Here is a 19,909-nt window from a genome sequence, read left to right as displayed (position 1 = left end):
TTTATACTGTATACTTTATTGTGTCGATGGTATGTATCAACCTGCACTCATTGAATTACTTTTGAATTCGTTAGTTCAAAAACAAAATGTATTGTTTCTGAAAAATGTTGAATAGCTTAAACAAAAAGCTGATATACCCGATGTATTAGTGACGTAGTGTTTAGCACGTTGATGGTTTAAACGTTGTTCTTTAAAGTTTGTTCATGAGATGATTCATTCTCCATACAAACGTATTTCCATTATCCTTATGTTCTATTAAAGTTAAAACATTCATGTTCACGATTTTATTTCTCATGTTGCAATGCATTGCGCAATTATTTTATTACTTCATTAGACATTTTAACGATCATCGGGAACATGATGTTACTTCTGAAATAAAATATTGATATAATATTGCTTTAATAACCACATAAAGCTCTTTCGACATGTAGCTCACATAAGTGAAACATGTGAGCTATAGGGCTCGTGGGCTATATGCGATACATGTGAGCTATAAGGCGCGTGGGCTCTATGCGATACACGTGAGCTATAAGACTCGTGGGCTTTATGTGAAACATGTGAGCTATAAGACTCGTGGGCTATATGTGATACATGTGAGCTATAAGACTCGTGGGCTTTATGTGAAACATGTGAGCTATAAGACTCGTGGGCTTTATGTGAAACATGTGAGCTATAAGACTCGTGGGCTTTATGTGAAACATGTGAGCTATAAGACTCGTGGGCTTTATGTGAAACATGTGAGCTATAAGACTCGTGGGCTATATGTTATACATGTGAGCTATAGGACTCGTGGGCTTTATGTGAAACATGTGAGCTATAAGGCTTGTGGGCTATATGTGATACACGTGAGCTATAAGACTCGTGGGCTTTATGTGAAACATGTGAGCTATAAGACTCGTGGGCTATATGCGATACATGGGAGCTATAAGGCGCGTGGGCTTTATGTGATACATGTGAGCTATAAGGCTTGTGGGCTATATGCGATACACGTGAGCTATAAGACTCGTGGGCTATATGTGAAACATGTGAGCTATAAGACTCGTGGGCTATATGTGAAACATGTGAGCTATAAGACTCGTGGGCTATATGTGAAACATGTGAGCTATAAGTCTCGTGGGCTTTATGCGATACACGTGAGCTATAAGACTCGTGGGCTATATGTGAAACATGTGAGCTATAAGACTCGTGGGCTATATGTGATACATGTGAGCTATAAGGCTTGTGGGCTATATGCGATACACGTGAGCTATAAGACTCGTGGGCTTTATGTGAAACATGTGAGCTATAGGGCTCGTGGGCTATATGCGATACACGTGAGCTATAAGGCCCGTGGGCTATATGCGATTCATGTGAGCTATAAGGCTCGTGGGCTATATGCGATACATGTGAGCTATAAGGCCCGTGGGCTATATGCGATTCATGTGAGCTATAAGTCTCGTGGGCTATATGCGATACATGTGCGCTATAAGGCTCGTGGGCTATATGCGATACACGTGAGCTATAAGGCTCGTGGGTTATATGCGATACATGTGAGCTATAAGGCTCGTGGGCTGTATGCGATACACGTGAGCTATAAGGCTCGTGGGCTATATGCGATACATGTGAGCTATAAGGCTCGTGGGCTATATGCGATACACGTGAGCTCTAAGGCTCGTGGGCTATATGCGATACACGTGAGCTATAAGGCTCGTGGGCTATATGCGATACACGTGAGCTATAAGGCTCGTGGGCTATATGCGATACATGTGAGCTATAAGGCTCGTGGGCTATATGCGATACACGTGAGCTATAAGGCTCGTGGGCTATATGCGATACACGTGAGCTATAAGGCTCGTGGGCTATATGCGATACACGTGAGCTATAAGACTCGTGGGCTTTATGTAATACATGTGAGCTATGAGGCTTGAGGGCTTAATGTGACACACGTTAGCTATAATATATGTTATATTTTAGAAAAGGAAGCAGTAACTGTGTAACCAATTGTTAACAAAATATTTTCCTTGAAAGAAATACTTAAAAAATGGCAATACAAGTTTGACGTACATAGCTCTCGGTGAACTACATGCGTTACAGTGCCCCATATATAGCTCACGGTGAGCTACATGCGTTACAGCGCCCAACATGTAGCTCACGGTGAACTACATGCTTTACAGCGCCCCACATGCAGCTCTCAGTGACCTACATGCGTTACAGTGCCCCATATATAGCTCACGGTGAGCTACATGCGTTACAGCGCCCAACATGTAGCTCACGGTGAACTACATGCTTTACAGCGCCCCACATGCAGCTCACAGTTAACTACATGCGTTACAGCGCCCCACATGTTACTCACGGTGAGTACATGCGTTACAGTGCCCCACATGTAGATCACGGTGAATACATGCGTTACAGTGCCCCACATGTAGATCACGGTGAGTACATGCGTTACAGTGCCCCACATGTAGATCACGGTGAATACATGCGTTACAGTGCCCCACTTGTAGGTCACGGTGAATACATGCTTTACAGTGCCCCACATGTAGCTCACGGTGAATACATGCGTTACAGCGCCCCACATGTTACTCACGGTGAGTACATGCGCTTCAGTGCCCCACATGTAACTCACGGTGAGCTATATGCGTTACAGTGCCCCACATGTAGATCACGGTGAATACATGCGTTACAGTGCCCCACATGTAGATCACGGTGAGCTACATGCGTTACAGTGCCCCACATGTGGATCACGGTGAGTACATGCGCTTCAGTGCCCCACATGTAACTCACGGTGAGCTATATGCGTTACAGTGCCCCACGTGTAGATCACGGTGAATACATGCGTTACAGTGCCCCACATGCAGCTCACGGTGAACTACATGCGTTACAGCGCCCCACATGTTACTCACGGTGAATGCATGCGTTACAGTGCCAACATTTAGCTTACGGTGAGCTACATGCGTTACAGTGCCCCACATGTAGATCACGGTGAATACATGCGTTACAGTGCCCCATATGTAGCTCACGGTGAGCTACATGCGTTACAGTGCCTCACATGTAGCTCACGGTGACCAAATGCGTTATTGTGCCCTACATGTAGCTCACGGTGAATACATGCGTTACAGTGCCCCACATGTAACTCACGGTGAGCTATATGCGTTACAGAGCCCCATATGTAGCCCCATGTCAGCTACATGCTACATGCGTTACAGTGCCCCACATGTAACTCACGGTGAGCTACAAACGTTACAGTGCCCGACATATAGTCCAAGGTGAGCTACACTCGTTACAGTACCCCACTTATAGCTCACAGGTGAGTAATATATGTTATATGAGATAGGGGTGGTTTTCCTTGGCTGTCCTCTGGTTAATGAGTAAAAGTTTTTTAAGAATCCGAAAACAAATAATCTGTGTGCAGGCAGAGCTCGAGATCCCAAAGTTTAGACTAGTAGACTGAATCTTAAACCCCTACCAAACAATGATGTATGTCATAGTGCTGTGTACTGTTATGAAGCGCATTTAACCGAAATTAAACTACGATACTACGAGGTGTATTTATGAGCGTCAGGTCAATATTTAGGCCACAACAAATTGATCATTTGTTCTACGGATTTTGCCCAAAAAAAAGTAGGAGCGAGCGAGCGAAAAAAAAAAATACTTTTTTTTTAATTTAAGGCAAATCAGAGGCGAGCGCAAGGCGAAAAATTTAAAAAAAATTAAAAAGTATATTTGTTACCAAATTTATCATACAATTATGTCAAGAAATGCTTTTTTATTGCAAACATATGTTCAGTTATTAATGAAAAGGTTTTGATTGTATCACAGTGACATGAAAATCTCTCTCAATATTTAACAAATAGCAATAAGGTCCAGTGCTTTACTATTAACTTCAATTTAAACGTGGATTATTGTAAAGACAACATTCCTTATAGTAACATACAATTATTCGAAGACCAAAAAGAAAACTATTGTATTCATTCCGTAACTTACTATTACAAAAAAAACATTTTAGACTTGTAAGAGTTATTCATGATTTGAGCATTTCTAAATATTGGGTCAGGTCTAAATTTGAACCTCTTGAAGCACATGATTAAATTGGTGTCAACTACTAGTGACTTTGACATTTCAGAAGATTGAAAATGTAAATAACACAGAGAACATATCTAAAAAAGACACTGTGGATTAAATTGCGGGACAACATAAATGAAGCAGTATCAAACAAATCTGCAAATGTGGCACCAGTCATTATATTAGAGCAGGTGGTGGAATAAAGATATTTCCCTTTAAAGAACCCGCCTTTACCCCGAACCTATGGTTTATAGGTCCGTGCCTTGAAAAAGAATATCATGTCGGCCTCCATAGCTTCAATGCCCATAAGAGGGTGAGAGTGGTCTAGTGGTATAGGTGTCCGCCTCTCACCTAAGAGGTTGTGGGTTCGATCCCCACCAGGGGTACTTTCTCATAGCTTCTCAAAAAAAGGACACAGTACTGGTTTCTGCCCAGGAAACGGACTCGAGAGTGATTCTATAAGCTACAATCGAGCTAAAAAAAATAGTATAAACCAATGCCCATAAGAAACAGGCCACTTTAATTACAGGCCATTTTATACAAATGGATCAAAGAAAACAAGTGGATAAAAACGAAGAATTGAGAAAATTAAAACAGTCATTTTACTTATAAAAGGTTTCATTTTCTGATTTTACTGATGTTTTTTTATACTGTCCATGTGTATGTAATGCACTAGTCAATTGTAACCACGCCCCAAGGTCCGGGGAATAGCGGGGACTTTGATTTTCAGTCCAGCCAACCCCGGGTATATCCACTGCATTCACCCGGCACTGTGGGGCCACCTGGAAGGTAAAAACTTGGCCCATTTCCCCGACTATCCCTGGTATACCCCAGGACCTGGGGGGGGGGGGGAAGGGGGCGTGGATTGACTGGTTCATAAATTCAATGTACAGGCTGTTTCTAAAACATTTACAAGTCCTACTATTTTTATCTGTTTATAACGATTATGATTATATGAAAACTGAGAAATGCATTTTAGAAAATTTAAAAAATAACTCACCAAAACATGTTCAATTGTGTTAAGTCGTGTGTCCGTGTATTTTAATATAAGTTTTGCACTCAAAATCCGATTTAGTTATTATTTAACACAAAATTTTGAGTACAAAACAATGAATTACTTAAAACACACATAGATAATTATTGACTTCGACGCTGTGAAACTGTTGTTGTTTACTGAAGACTGTAATCCATTGACTTTGACACTGATTTTCATTTCAAACGTGTATTTTACATTACAAAAACTGAAAGTAACCCGAAAATTAATACCGGAAATAAATAACAACGGTGCGTCCTGCAAAATATTCCCGACAAAAAAGACTGTTAACAAATATCGGCTGTTTTGCGGTTACCCGGACCTGATTTTATCCTGACACGAGGAAATTTTGCTCGCGAAGAATGTAAAGCATGGAAATACCTTCAAAAAAGGCGAAGTTGACGTTGAAGGATTAAATTCTTAGTAAAATAACTTCAGAAAATAGAGGAAATTCAGAAGTAAACAAAAAAAATAATATGCGCGGCCAAATAGTAAGTGCGGGCGCAAAAAAAAAGTTTTTTTTATTTTTTTTTCGTTTTTCGAATTTTAGGTGCGGCAAATCCGACGAACAAATGATCAATTTGTTTTGGCCTTACGGTCAAAACTATACTCTTGACATGAGAAATTTAAGCTCTAATATAATAAGTTCCGTAATATTTGTTCAATAACGGATAACCCTTAACGAATGTTTACTTCCCTCATCAAGGAACATAGTCTTATAATTTAATTATGGTATCCTTCATTTGCAGTGTAAGTGCTATTTGCATTTACGTGAACAACAGCAACACGTCCACGACCTTAACGTCTCTGGACGACGTTGTCAACGACACTTTTACTGACGCGCGGACTTTCACAAATAACACACTACAAGAAGTGGAGCGCATCGCGGGCACCAACTTAAACTTCACAATTGACGCCCTGTTCAGGGACCTCGACAGTAAGTGGTGCTATAATTTATCACTAGGTTTAGTTTATGTTCGATTTATACTCATATTTGTAACAAGTAAAAGACCGGGCCTTAGTTTCTCGAAACAATGTTAAGCATAACAAAGAAGAACAAGAAAATATATCTGACAACATGTTCACGCGCAAAATGGAGCAAAAAGTTATATCTGACAACATTTTCACGCACAAAATAGAGCTAGTGAATATGTCCGACAACATGTTCACGCTCAAAATAGAGCAAAAATATATATGACAACATTTTCACGCACAAAACAGAGCAAGAAAATATGTCTGACAACATGTTCACGCACAAAATCGAGCAAAAAATATGTCTGAAAACATCTTTACGCACAAAATAGAGCAAGTAAATATCCTTGACCATATGTTCACGCTATATATAATAACGGTGTGGTTATGTGTTGAATAATCTACCAGAACACATTAGTTTGACGTAACATAATTAGTTAACGTAAGTTATTCTGACTTTACAATTTCAAGGTCTCAAAATTTTCCTAACTCATTATATTCCTTGTATATTTACAGACATGGACTATTTATTGGGCATACCTGTTCGAGATCAGATCAAGAACAACACGAATCTCACATCGACCATCGCTATAGGATATAACATATCTACCAGTGAGTAACGCTCACCATGTCATGGCAGCAGTTTTATTTGTCACGTTAAATGATAACTTGATATAAAAAACCCTGAACAAACCAAGACGAACAGAAATTTAAAAACAAATATTGGTTCTGCTCTCCCCTTATACGCGGAGAACACTGTAAGTGGACTGTTGTCAATGGTAGCCACTGTTTGCACGTGTTAATGCCAATTAATAATTAAAATACATGTGCTAAGGTAAGTTAGAAACAAATATATAGCTGATAAGCCAGCAGATCATCACTAAGAATGGTTTATTTGTGTTGCTTGTAGTATATTTGAAATAATACAAACAAAATGACTCCTACAACATTTTACTGTAACGCCACATTACTAAGAAATTATTCTTCATAGAAATGGACGATGCCGATACGGCCTTGACGAACGTGGAGACGGCCATGACCGATCTGGAGACTTCTATTAATAGTCTCAATACCTCGCTTACCAGCTTCAAGACCAACATGGACACTATTTTCTCATCCTGCGGGGTTAATTGTCCTTCTTCTGGCCAACCGAGCTACAGTTCGGCTTCAGTCGACGTTGACACGTCACAGGTATTTGTCAATGAGTTCATTCTTTCGCTTCAAAAATGTGTTTTAAGAAAAAACACATACGTTTAAGAACAGAATAAACCATACTTACTTGCTAGCGATATTCGAAAATGATTTGTTTAAACTACACATTGCATTCATGTTTTAGAAGTAAATGTTTTCATTAGTTCTCACCAGAACTGATAATAAACAATGCGCAAACCAGTGATGGAAAAATGGGATTAATGACTAATACTTATAATGTAACATGACAGAATTAGTGGGTGATATATCCAGACTCTAGTCAAATAACATTAACCCGCGAACTCGTCTCGAAACCTGATTTGGTGAAACTTGTCATAGATATACCAAGTTCACAGTATCACCGCAAGTTTTTGTGTAACACAAGGCAGTCTGTTTCTTGCGAAGAACATGTAGTTAATATATCTAAACACAAAAAAACTGGTAACAAAACGGTCATTAAGGTAATAAAATTTGTTAAAAACGGCCATTGAAGTAAAGAAATTGGTAAAAACGACCATTAAAATGCAGAAATCGGTTAAAAACGGCTATAAAGTGCAGAAATTGGTTAAAAACGGCCATTAAAGGGCTGATATTGGTTAAAAACGGCCATAAAACTGTAGAAATTGGTTAAAAACGGCCATTAAAGGGCTGATATTGGTTGAAAACGGCCATAAAAGTGAAGAAATTGGTTAAAACGGCCATTAAAGGGCTGATATTGGTTAAAAACGGCCATAAAAGTGAAGACATTGGTTAATACGGCCATTAAAGTGAAGAAATTGGTTAATACGGCCATAAAAATGAAGCAATTGGTAAAATATAACGGCCATAAAAGTGAAGACATTGGTTAATACGGCCATAAAAGTGCAGAAATTGGTTAAAACGGCCATAAAAATGAAGCAATTGGTAAAATAAAACGGCCATAAAAGTGAAGAAATTGGTTAAAACGGCCATTCTGTTCATGAAATTGGTTAGGAAACTGGCCATTCACGAGTATCGTTAATGTTTCAGACACAAATGTTTTTTTTCAGTTTCCCAGCCTGACAGGCGCCCGAACCAGCATGGACAACGCCAAGAACACCAATATGACCCAACAGTTAGAAACGGTACAGGAATAGGCATAACTTTTGTTTGTTTACACTCATCCTTTTGTATTACATTCGTCATCAGTAAAATGTCACATCACAGGATGTGTAGCAAAAACATGGCGCCTCGGTTTCAAAAACAATATATACTACAAAAATTCACAATATATAAGTTTATTTCGAACCACTTTTAGACTTACCTACATTATTTACATGGACTAGTACACGATTCTCTGGTGTAATGGAACCTCTCCAATTTCTCGTTTTGGAAACAAATAATTCTTTGGGGCAAGGGGTTGTATTTGAGACACACACTATGCATCACCACAGTCTCAGGTTAATGGAATCAGACGAGACATGTAACGCCAATATGACCAACCCAGGGTAAGTTTACATCACCAGTATGCTATTAGCGCCGCAAAACGGCCAACAAATTGGGAGCTTGGGATTCGTAACCCTTCCCATATTATGGGTACCCGGGTTACAGGCAAATATTCCTAGCACAGTGTATACATTGAACACAGTTCAACCACAAAAAAATCGAGTTTTCAGGCAGTCATCTGACCAGCGTTATGCAGTTACAGTAGTTACAATGAGTTAAAACGTGTTTTTTCCGAAGTTTGAAACAATTGTGTTACTTATCTCAAATATTTGGTTACGCGGTTACATTGGTTACAACCGGTTACATCGAAATACTATTGGTAGCAAGATACATATTTTGCTAACATACAATTGGCCGATTATTTAGAACTTCGTTAAAGTTAACAAGATTGTAAACGGAATCATTGTTAAATATAAAAAAGTCAACCAGTTTTGTAACCAGCTTAAATTTTTAGATAAAACACCTTAATCTAAAAAGGGTTTCCAAAATCTTGTTAAATACTCTGCAAGTAACAAATCTGTCAATTTTAGTTCCAGAGGGTCAAAGACTTGAAAGTTACCAACGGTGACCCTTAGCATCTTTATTAACTTTAACAAAGTTGTAAAATGTCTGCCCACTGACAGAGAATACATTCCACCAGTAGTGTTCGTGATTTATTTTAGTGTTCGTTTACACCAACTTTCATCTATTCATAACCAGCTCTAAAGAGAGACAGAACGGAGACATCTCATTGTTTTTACTTGATTCTGTCTTAATTTAAACCATTTAACATATTTCCGAAGTATTGCCTTATGTTTATGTTTCTGTAGTGTTTCTGTAGTATTTCTGTAGTGTTTCTGTAGTGTTTCTGTAGTATTTCTGTAGTGTTTCTGTAGTATTTCTGTAGTGTTTCTGTAGTGTTTCTGTAGTATTTCTGTAGTATTTCTGTAGTGTTTCTGTAGTATTTCTGTAGTATTTCTGTAGTGTTTCTGTAGTGTTTCTGTAGTATTTCTGTAGTATTTCTGTAGTGTTTCTGTAGTATTTCTGTAGTATTTCTGTAATGTTTCTGTAGTGTTTCTGTAGTATTTCTGTAGTATTTCTGTAGTGTTTCTGTAGTATTTCTGTAGTGTTTCTGTAGTATTACCTTTGTTCGATAACGTTTATTTTTTGTACATTTTCTTTTGTAGAATGTATTCAAATTCAAATTGTTTAAACTAAAACTGACGTACACTGTCTATCTTTGGAACTTTACTGAACACGTCTGCAAGAATCTAGTGAATATTTGAACATTTATATGTAAATGATACACTTGTTTGTCTTCAGGCGGAGGCAGAATTAGATAACCTTCCTGAGACTGTGAAGAACGAGTCGAACACCACTATATCAGGTCGGTTAGAATATCGATAGTCGGGTCATATTGTGAAAGAATGTGCATATTGTGTTTAAAGTTTCAAAAGTTGTTTCGCTTGCAGAAATCAGAATCTGATTCCTCCTTATAATATTTAGGGAAATTAGATTGCGGCGGCCTTCTTGGATTTTGGCGATTTTCTTGGACGAAATTGAAGGGGGCCCTTGAGCTTTTTTAATTTAAACACGCATATGTTTCACCAGGCGAATTTATCATTTTGACCATAGGATAATTGGCAAACAATTTGCTCGTGATTATGTACATGTCGATACAGTTTCAACAAGTAACACAAGGGTTTAATTACACCCCGTATACTGTATGTGCATATGTCGTTTTGATATGTATAAGCTGTGCAAACTCAAACAAGTTTGTGTATTATTTAAGCATGTTGACATTGGGTTGCGGTGTTACATTTCAGATATGAAGACAGATATAGATGCACTTCGAGGGGACTTGGCGGAGGTCCTTAGCACGGTTGAAGATCTTAACGACGAGGTGCGCATTATTCATCGATTATCTTTTTTGTCGTTTCGTAGAACAATCGAGTTAATTTTTATGTATGGAATAAGTCCATTTCACCGAACGATAAAAAGTAAGAAAACAACGAAATAAACAATAATTATATTATTGATAATAAATACCGTTTTGGATCTAAATTCCAGATCAGCGGTGCAAATAGTTCACTGGATTTAGACAAACTCTCCAGTGACCTTAGAGACTACACGGATATCCTCAAACAATACGACCAATACAGGTAACTTGGAATAATCAATTTTACACAACATAATACCAACATTGGCAAATACTAAAGCCATCAATCAAAAACAAGAACAAAAATATCAACTTCCTTTTGAAGTTATGTATGTTCGTAATTGGCTGTTTGCCATGTAGCAAATCAACACGGATATAAAAATGGTCCTTCTTTAATTCTTCTCCGACGGTTAATAATTCATCTGGTATATACATATATATTTTTCTTCATGATTCAGGATGAAGGTATATTTTTTATGTAACTGTTCACAATATCATCATTTTTTATTGTTTTTATATTACACGTTAGTTCAATTCGATACTGTTTCTACACACTTAAAGGCTGATAAGAAAAGTGTCAACTGCATTAATTACAATCATGTTATTTGATACTCTACAAGACGAAAACAATGTTTCGTTGATCAACTAGTAAATAAAAGATTTTTCTTTTCCAGCGCCTCTAATTTAGTATATTACGGACTTTTATCCTATTACAGATGGTACGGTGGTGTTGGCCTGGCCTCCGTTGTGCTTGTAGTGGTCGTGTTTGCCCTACTGGGACTCCTGTTTGGCCTCTGTGGAACCCACACGGTCACTCCATCCCACCAGCGGGGGTGCCTCTCAAACTGTGGTGGGATCTTCCTCATGGCGTAAGATACACATCAGATGCTATTTTAATACAAACAAATACCCCGCACAACAACCGCGGGTGCCTTTCAAGATTCGGCCGAATGTTACTGTTTTATTATTAATGAGAAATAACCATTAACATCAAACAATTAAATGGTAGATACAACTAACGATAATGTTTCAGTGTGTGTATACGACGTGATAAATTGCGTCATAAGTGCTACGTCGGAAGGCAATATCTTGCTTCGAATGATGACTTTAAACAAAGATAACTTTCCTATTTCTTCATTTTAAATGAAACATAGCGCAGTCTACGTCGCCTACGTAGCCCTGCATGCGGTAGTTCACCAGAGTTTGATCGAGTGTAGTTTCTTAAAACACTTCGAAGTGTTTTATGAAACTATTCACCTTATCAAACCCCACTTATTAAACGAAGGCGTGGCTTTTTAAGTGGCATAGACTGCCCTTTGTTTCAATTAAAATGGTGTATTAAAAGAAAAGTTTTCTTTTTATGTCTTCAATTTAGGCGAAATGTTGCTTTCTGACGTAGTTTATCACGTGGTATACACACACTGTTTTTTGAGTACGGATGATTAACCCTGTCATTTATAGCTACTTACCGTGGTTCATGTTCAGTTATCTCCATATTGGGCGTTTTTAATGTGCCGCTTTGAGTTGCTGTCTTGGTTATCAATATCGGAAGACTCTTGTATCATCGTAACGATAACATGTTCTGTTTTCCAGTTCGGCGGCGTTTATCCTGATATTCTCCACGTTGTTGATGTTGTTGACGTTTCCTACGTTCATGGTCGGGGCCCCCTTCCATCAGTTGGTCTGCTACCCGCTCACAGACCTGGACAAACTGGAAGAGGTATCAACTATAGAAACAGAATACTCGTATTTGTACATGTAGATACCCGTACGAGCGCAAATAGCAGTAGTCGTTCGTGAAATCACTCTTTCCACGTTTACCTTTAGCCTCTATAGACCCTCGAAAACATGCTTTCCTCGTGATTGTGTTGTTGCCATTTAAACGATCACCATGCACAAGCCTACACAAACTTGTATGAATTAGATCACAAATCAAATATATGATATCGACAACACGCTTTAAACTTGCACCAAATACATATACCTTGATGGCGTAGTGCACAAAAGAAGTCCACACGTACACATTCCTGTACCTTTCCAGAAGTCAAATGACCTTAAACATAATAATGCATTTTAATTCATACATTTCTCTTGTGTATTTATATAGACTTTGTGCCTTTAAGATTGTTGGAGAAATTGAGGCCAGCGTTGTAATCACAATATCGCTAAGTGCATTAAAGACGCACTCTTACTACCAAATATAAATGAACCAAAATTACTATTATTTCTTTAATTTAACGACAAGGATAAAAACATATAAAACACTGGTTCTTATTAAGGATATCGTGTTTATTTTGAAAGAAAGGTGCCGAAAACACGGTATTTCTACCTAACGATACGATAATTGATAACTGTAAATATTTAGAACCCACCAGCCATTTAATATTTGTGCGTTTTCAGCTATTAAATACACGGTAACAATCTTGTTACCAGTAATTAATAGGTCCTCTAAATGCATTATTTAGAAAGTAGTTAAAGGTTTATCACTCAAATTATTTGTCTGTTATACATGTGTATGTATTGATTTTAAAAAAGAGTGTCTCTTTAATGACTATTCTTTTATTCTCATACTGTTTGTATGTCAGTCTTGTTAAATCTCATGTTCAACTTTGTGGCGATATTCTCCACTGTAAACATAGTGTTTCCTGTTTAGTTAGTTAGCTATCAAATGTTATTTGTAGTCATATAACAAGGCTAAACAACGAATATAGCAACAAGTGTCAACACATAGACATATTGTCAACAATGAATCTATTTGTTCATGTCATATTACAGGTCGAGGACCTTTACAACAAGTTCACGGTCGGGAAAGACAAATACTCGCTGGGAAATTTGCTGTTCCAGAATGATTCAATACCCCTGACACTGTATCGACTGTTGAAGTGAGTTCACACACTGGGTGTATATATTCATGTACATGTCTGTTGTTTACATGTTTCTAGTTTGCCTTGGTACATGTTTTCCGGTGGTTTTTAAAAAAATATCTGTAACGTAAAAATGATATTTTGCTGTTTCAAACAATGAAAATATCAATATCATATTTTTCACTGCTTTAATTATAAGCCCGTTTTTTATCCAAAACAAATATCAGCGCGCACATTTCCGAAATGACGTCATGCGTGTATACAGTTTGTGCGTTTTATATTAAATATCTCGTGAAAACAACCACTCGTAAAATATAATATTTGTCGCCCACTCGTGAAATATGGTACGAACTTACCATAGGCAAACAATTATTGTCAATATTTGTGCGATATTTAATCTGCAGTATTAAGTTTTCTTATAAACATAAACTCATTATTAATGCTACCTTTGTTTATACTAAGTGTATACATAAGATATTATCAAAATACAACTAGATCATTCGGTTACAATTTCAGAGATTGCAAAGGCGGAGAGTCAGCCTTTAACGCCTTCCAGCTTGGGAGCAAGTTTGACATAGATGATATGCTCAATTATTCCAAGGTATCCATTTGCATATATTTTATTGTTATACTCGGCTCGCTTTCAAATTCGCATTAACGTTGCAAATTATGAAAGCATTAAATAAAGCGGTCTTTCAATTGGTACTATTTTTACACTTTCTAATCACCGAGCATTAAATCAATTTAACATGTCATGTCACAAAATAGTTCTGACGATACAGCCTGAAATGTATCGTTTCGTCGGCTTGTTTTTGACGGTGGTCTAGTGGTAACAAACTTGACTGTCAATCCAGGGGTCGAAGGTTCGATTACCCGCCGCATCACATAAACTATTAACCGTCTTTCGGAAGGGACTATAAATGGGGGTCCCGTATGACAGTGCTATACACTGGTGCACATTAAAGGACCAGGGTAACGTTCTTTCTGTGCACTATGCTCCAAAAAACATTATTATCGGAGCACTCGCCGAATGAGCAAGGCCCGGGTACAAGTATAAATTAGCTTACACACTAAAGTCTTGTTTGTAGACAATCGACATTAACGCCACCATTGCCAACCTGACCATCAACCTGACAAGTGTGCAAGTCTACCCCGCTGATCTTCAACAACAGCTTCTCAACCTGAACGACGCCGTCAACATCAGCTTCACCGACTTCTATAATGAGGTAATGACCGATGGATCTTTTACGTTACGCAAAGATAATAAAAACGTTGACAAATTGGAGTGAACTTATTTCGATTTTTTTTTTGTTCATTTACAACGTTCAACACATATACACGTGGATATAGATAGACATGTCATATTGTAATATATGACATATTTTGATACGAAGCAAATTATATCTTTATAAACCAGGCTTTTGTGTCAGATGTTACACCATAAAATAGTTGAATATTAAAAGGCATTCAATACACTTAATAAACATAAAACCAGTTGCATGTAAAGCAAAATCATTTTTTAAAGATGCATTCTTTCTCCCAAACAATACGTACCACAATTAAACCTTTTTTTCATTTACCAAAAAGGATGAATAAATTTCGGAAACAATGGTTCTTTTGAAGGATACCGTGTTAAATTTGAAAAAGGTGCAGAGAACTCCGTAATTCTTCCTAATGCGACGTTAGTTGATCACCGTAAATATTCTAGGACTCACATATCATTTAATATTTGTCCGTTTTCAGCTCTTAAATACACGATTACAATCTTGTAATCAGTTATTGATATGTACACTAAATGCATTATTAAGTAAGTAATTAAAGGTTTATTACTCAAACTTAATGTTGTAATACATGTGTATGTCATTTAAATACGAGTGTCACTTTGATGTTTTGAATACATAACCGAAAAGAAATGGCACCGGCATTTTGCCATTGGCCGATTGGATCATCTTTATTAGGTCCAAAGAAAAAAAACTATTTTAAACCTTACTTTTGTAGATGGCCTACATTAAATAAGTTCGAAACACTTATGTCCTCCAAATAAAAAAAATCAAATGAATACTGCGGAATACATACTTTTTGCAATGAAATAAAGAAATGAAATTTTACCAACAACTTAATATATACTACTCAAAATTTGATAAGGATCACTTGATTAGTTATTTGTAAAAACTTAACCAAATAAGCATGCTTATTTAATTTCAAAGCATTAGTTTTATCCCTTCGTAGGCCTCTAGAATTTTCGATGATTTTGATTGTATTGCTACCAGCGCGTGCACGGGCGGCATGGAAAACTGCATACCCACGAAATAAGGCTTTTTGGCATACATGTAACAACTTAAACATGTGGTCATTTCTTGTTTTTCGCTTCGTGTATTCGATTTTTACTCGGACCATCTACCACATTGTGTTCAAAATGCCAAACAGAAGACGTTTAACTCCTGATGAAATGCATGTTGGCATTGGAATGCTGGAGGCAGGGTTGTCTCAGAGGACTGTGCCAGAACACCTGAATGTGTCACAAAGTGTAGTTTGCATGATGTGGAATCGTTATCAAACGAATGGAAATGCTCAACATCGACATGGTGGTGGTCGTGCAAAGGCTACATCAGACGTAAAGGATCGTTACATTACAGATTTAGCCAGACGTAACCGCTTTTGTAACGCCACTTCGTTACGTAATGACTTCCAGAACGCCACAAACGTAAGAGTTTCAACGCAAACCATCAGAAATCGTTTGCATAGTGCTGGATTGATGGCACGACGACCAGTAGTTCGCATCCCGTTGACCCGATACCACATCCAGGAGCGTTTGGACTGGGCACGTCAACACGTTGGATGGACGTTAAACGAATGAACCACAGTGCTTTTTACAGACGAGTCAAAGTTTTGTATTGACTTTACAGATCGACGTTCCAGAGTGTGGAGGGGACGTAATGAACGTTTTGCTCCTGTTTGTGTCGCCGAACATGACCGTTATGGCAAGGGCTCAGTCATGGTATGGGCCGGAATCAGCATGCACGGGAAAACAGTCTTACACGTAATTGAAAACGGTACGTTGACGGCTGTTCGTTATTGTAACGAGATCCTGGACGTTTATGTTCGACCGTATGTAGGTGCAATCGGTCCTGATTTCATTCTCATGGATGATAATGCGCGCCCACACAGAGCAAACATCACAAACCAATTTCTGAAAAATGCTACCATCGAGAGAAAGGACTGGCCAGCTCGTTCCCCCGACATAAACCCGATCGAGGATGCCTGGAACATGCTGCAGAAAGCTGTTTCTGCTCGTCCAGTCCAGCCAACAACGGTTCATCAGCTCAGAACAGCACTCCAGGAGGAATGGGCCAGACTCCCTCAGCAACAGCTCCGGAGGCTTATCAGCAATATGCAGAGGCGATGTCAAGCTGTTATTGACACTCGTGGACATCACAAACGCTACTAAAATTGGTTTAAGAAAAGTTCAAAGGTATTCTGTTGACTTTCCAAAATTGTTGACAACCTGATATATGCCTGCTTTTGACCCCTATCATGTTTAGGAGTCCGTCACGCTTGAACGGAATTGGTTTGGTACTGATATCTTATGACATTTGAAACCTGAAACAATGCCATTTGATAACATTTAGTGTCGATATATCGTTTTCTTGAAATACTTATGTACTTTATATTTAAAAACATGATCCCTATCAAATTTTGAGTAGTATATTAAGTTAAATATTGAACATGAAATTATACCTTCTTCTGACTTATTGTGCTGTCATATTGGAATACTATACATGTATGTAATAACATCTCATGCATATGTATTAATACATAACATCCCTTTGTTAAGTTCTGTTCACCACTTTTCATATGTTATTTTCCACTGCTATAAACCTTGTAAGTTTAAAGCCGAAATAAACTTATTGTATTGTATTGTATTGGGTCACTAACATGGTCTTACGGTATCCATTGTACAAATGTTTGATCATGTTATTGGTCGTTATGCCAAATTTTCTGGTTGGTAAATCTTTATACTGTTTTATCATTTGAAAGGGTAAAGCATACTTATAACGTATATGTAAAATAAATGTCCAAACAAATTGTTTTAATATGGTTATAGCATTTCGAATTGTTGATCATTAAACTTTTCGACTTCCAATTGGACATGATCTTGCCTTTATTTACAAAGGCCAACACAACTTTGTTTTCGTTATAATTTTTACATAATGTTATTCTGTTTTTACTCATGAAATCTTTTCATTGCTACATTCATCATATACGGGAACCAGGGGTTATATTCAATATAGTTCTTATCCTTATCCTTAGACATGCCTCAGTGATTCCATTCAGTTGATTGGTCAATTTATTTTACTGTCCAATCAAAAAGCTTAGATTTCACTCTTAGATTTAAGATTGATCTAAGTTGTTTATTGAATATGGCCCCAGGCATCTAAATTCCAAATAATTGAATATTGGATACTTTAAAGCTGCACTCACACAGCTTGATTGCTTTCACTTTTTTTTCTTCGATAAAGCCAATTTTCGGGTAAACGTCATGGGATCAGTTCTATAAGACTGCTGACAAAAGAGCTGATCGCAGTTTTCATATTTACGTTTGAAAGTTGATGTTAAATGGCTCAGAGCGTTACAAAAGTGTTAAAGCTGCACTCACACAGATTGGCCGTTTTGACAACTTTTTTTTTTTTTGTCATGGAACGAGCCAATTTATTCGAAAATGCATGGAAACCAGTCATATAAGACTGCTGACACAAAATAAGATCGCAGATCTTATATTTCAGTTAAAAACATTAATTTTCAAACGGAAATATGAATATCTGCGATCTGATATTTTGTAAGCAGTCTAGTATCACTGGTTTGCAGATTTTGACTAATAACTCTGCTCATTCTAAGATAAAAGATGAAAACAGTTGAATGAACGGCATATCTGTGAGAGTGCAGCTTTATAAAACGGCAGTTTAGCAAATAACTGAAATCTGTTTTGTTGTGGGCTATCTCATATGACTGGATTTACGGCATTGATGCTGAGAAAAAAAAAAAATAGGTCAAAACTGTCAATTCGTGAGAGTGCAGCAGTTATGTGACTTTAAAGTAGTAAGTATGTTAATGTCAACTAACCTTATAGACTAACTGTCATTATTGCCGTGCATGGCGTATACAAATAACGAAATCATGTTTATATGGTTTTGTTGTTTCTTTTCAGCTCAGCAATAGCCCCACGACGGTTGACCTAGGAGATCTAGCAGACGACATCGATACTTATGTCACTAGTAATCCGTCAATGCCGTCTGATACGAAGGTAAGCTACCGAAAATACGTTTACTTTTAAAGAACGATTTTTAAAAAAATGTATGAGTATCTGTAAATGGACAGTTCAGGTTCTGTTTCATACGGAATGCCGTTAAGGCAATCGCCTATGAATGTTTTGATCTGAAAGCGATACTCGATAGTACGATGATTAAAACGCGAAATCACGAAACTACGATGTTGAAAATGCGACAGAACGATGGAGATAATGCATAACGCCGTAATTTTGCGCTGCAGTCAACATTATACTGAACTTAAAATTGTTAACATTACTGTCAATGCTGCTGATAATACTGATATGATATGTGCACCGAAGGTCCACTCTTTACTTCGAATCAGGCCTCAAATTTTCAAACTTATTTAGTCTCTAAAAACAGGATTAAGCTAATCTATTTTCGTTTTCCTATAATGTGTGTAATGTTTTCTTTTTTAGAGAATTTAGACTTTAATTATGAATTATGTTTATGATAATCGCAACAAAACATGTTTTTTTCATTTATTGACTTCAAATTAAAGTATGTATTTTGGCTACATGATATAAGCTACTTATTTTAAAGCCTGTTAATCGTAAGACATTTCGAGTATTTTTCACAGACGATAAAATGTTATTTTGTTCCTGTCCTTGTTTTTGCTCCAAGCATATGTTATCTATATGTTATGAGTTACCACGTTTTGGGCAACCCTTTTCAATACAAACTTGATTTCGTTTATAGACAAGTCTAAATGCCCAAGCCACTGAACTCCGAAGAATAGAGAGCGAGGAGTATGCATATGTTTCGGGAAATACAGTAAGTTTGTTTTTTTATCTCAAATCTATATCTACTTCCTTAATTGCCGATTGGTAAAACTCACTGAAGACAATCAGTGTTTATTATTGTTGGTGGTGGTGTTGGTTGTGGTGGTTGAGGTTGTGTCAATATTGGTGTTGTTGTTGTTGTTGATGTTGTGGTGGTGGCGGTGGTGGTGTTTGAAAAATAAACTACAATAATAAGATATTAACAAGAGTTTTAATATTTAATATTTACATACTTACCCTATTTTGCATATTACTATTACCAATTACCACATTGCTTGATAAGAATGTGTTTTTATGAACACATATTTTAAATTCTCAAA

The 19,909-nt window shown here is 37.3% G+C and overlaps 1 protein-coding gene across 5 annotated transcripts in view; it reads left to right on the top strand.

The window, feature by feature from the left end:
* Positions 1-19,909, top strand: part of LOC128212343 (prominin-1-like) — a 36,273-nt gene that overhangs the window by 8,321 nt on the left and 8,043 nt on the right. For all 5 annotated transcript variants that reach the window (XM_052917750.1, XM_052917749.1, XM_052917748.1 and 2 more), the window contains exons 5-18: positions 5,824-6,011; positions 6,563-6,658; positions 7,038-7,237; positions 8,266-8,340; positions 10,004-10,067; positions 10,507-10,583; positions 10,751-10,842; positions 11,336-11,488; positions 12,213-12,339; positions 13,395-13,501; positions 14,000-14,084; positions 14,572-14,709; positions 18,690-18,785; positions 19,507-19,581. In XM_052917750.1, coding sequence (XP_052773710.1) covers positions 5,824-6,011; positions 6,563-6,658; positions 7,038-7,237; positions 8,266-8,340; positions 10,004-10,067; positions 10,507-10,583; positions 10,751-10,842; positions 11,336-11,488; positions 12,213-12,339; positions 13,395-13,501; positions 14,000-14,084; positions 14,572-14,709; positions 18,690-18,785; positions 19,507-19,581 — 1,573 coding nt within the window. The remainder of the gene's footprint in view (positions 1-5,823; positions 6,012-6,562; positions 6,659-7,037; positions 7,238-8,265; positions 8,341-10,003; positions 10,068-10,506; positions 10,584-10,750; positions 10,843-11,335; positions 11,489-12,212; positions 12,340-13,394; positions 13,502-13,999; positions 14,085-14,571; positions 14,710-18,689; positions 18,786-19,506; positions 19,582-19,909) is intronic.

Source organism: Mya arenaria, chromosome 12 (assembly GCF_026914265.1).
Source record: "Mya arenaria isolate MELC-2E11 chromosome 12, ASM2691426v1".
NCBI classification, from domain to species: domain Eukaryota; kingdom Metazoa; phylum Mollusca; class Bivalvia; order Myida; family Myidae; genus Mya; species Mya arenaria.
The sequence above is the reverse complement of the archived record's forward strand: the minus strand, read 5'-3'. Positions and strand labels throughout refer to the sequence as shown.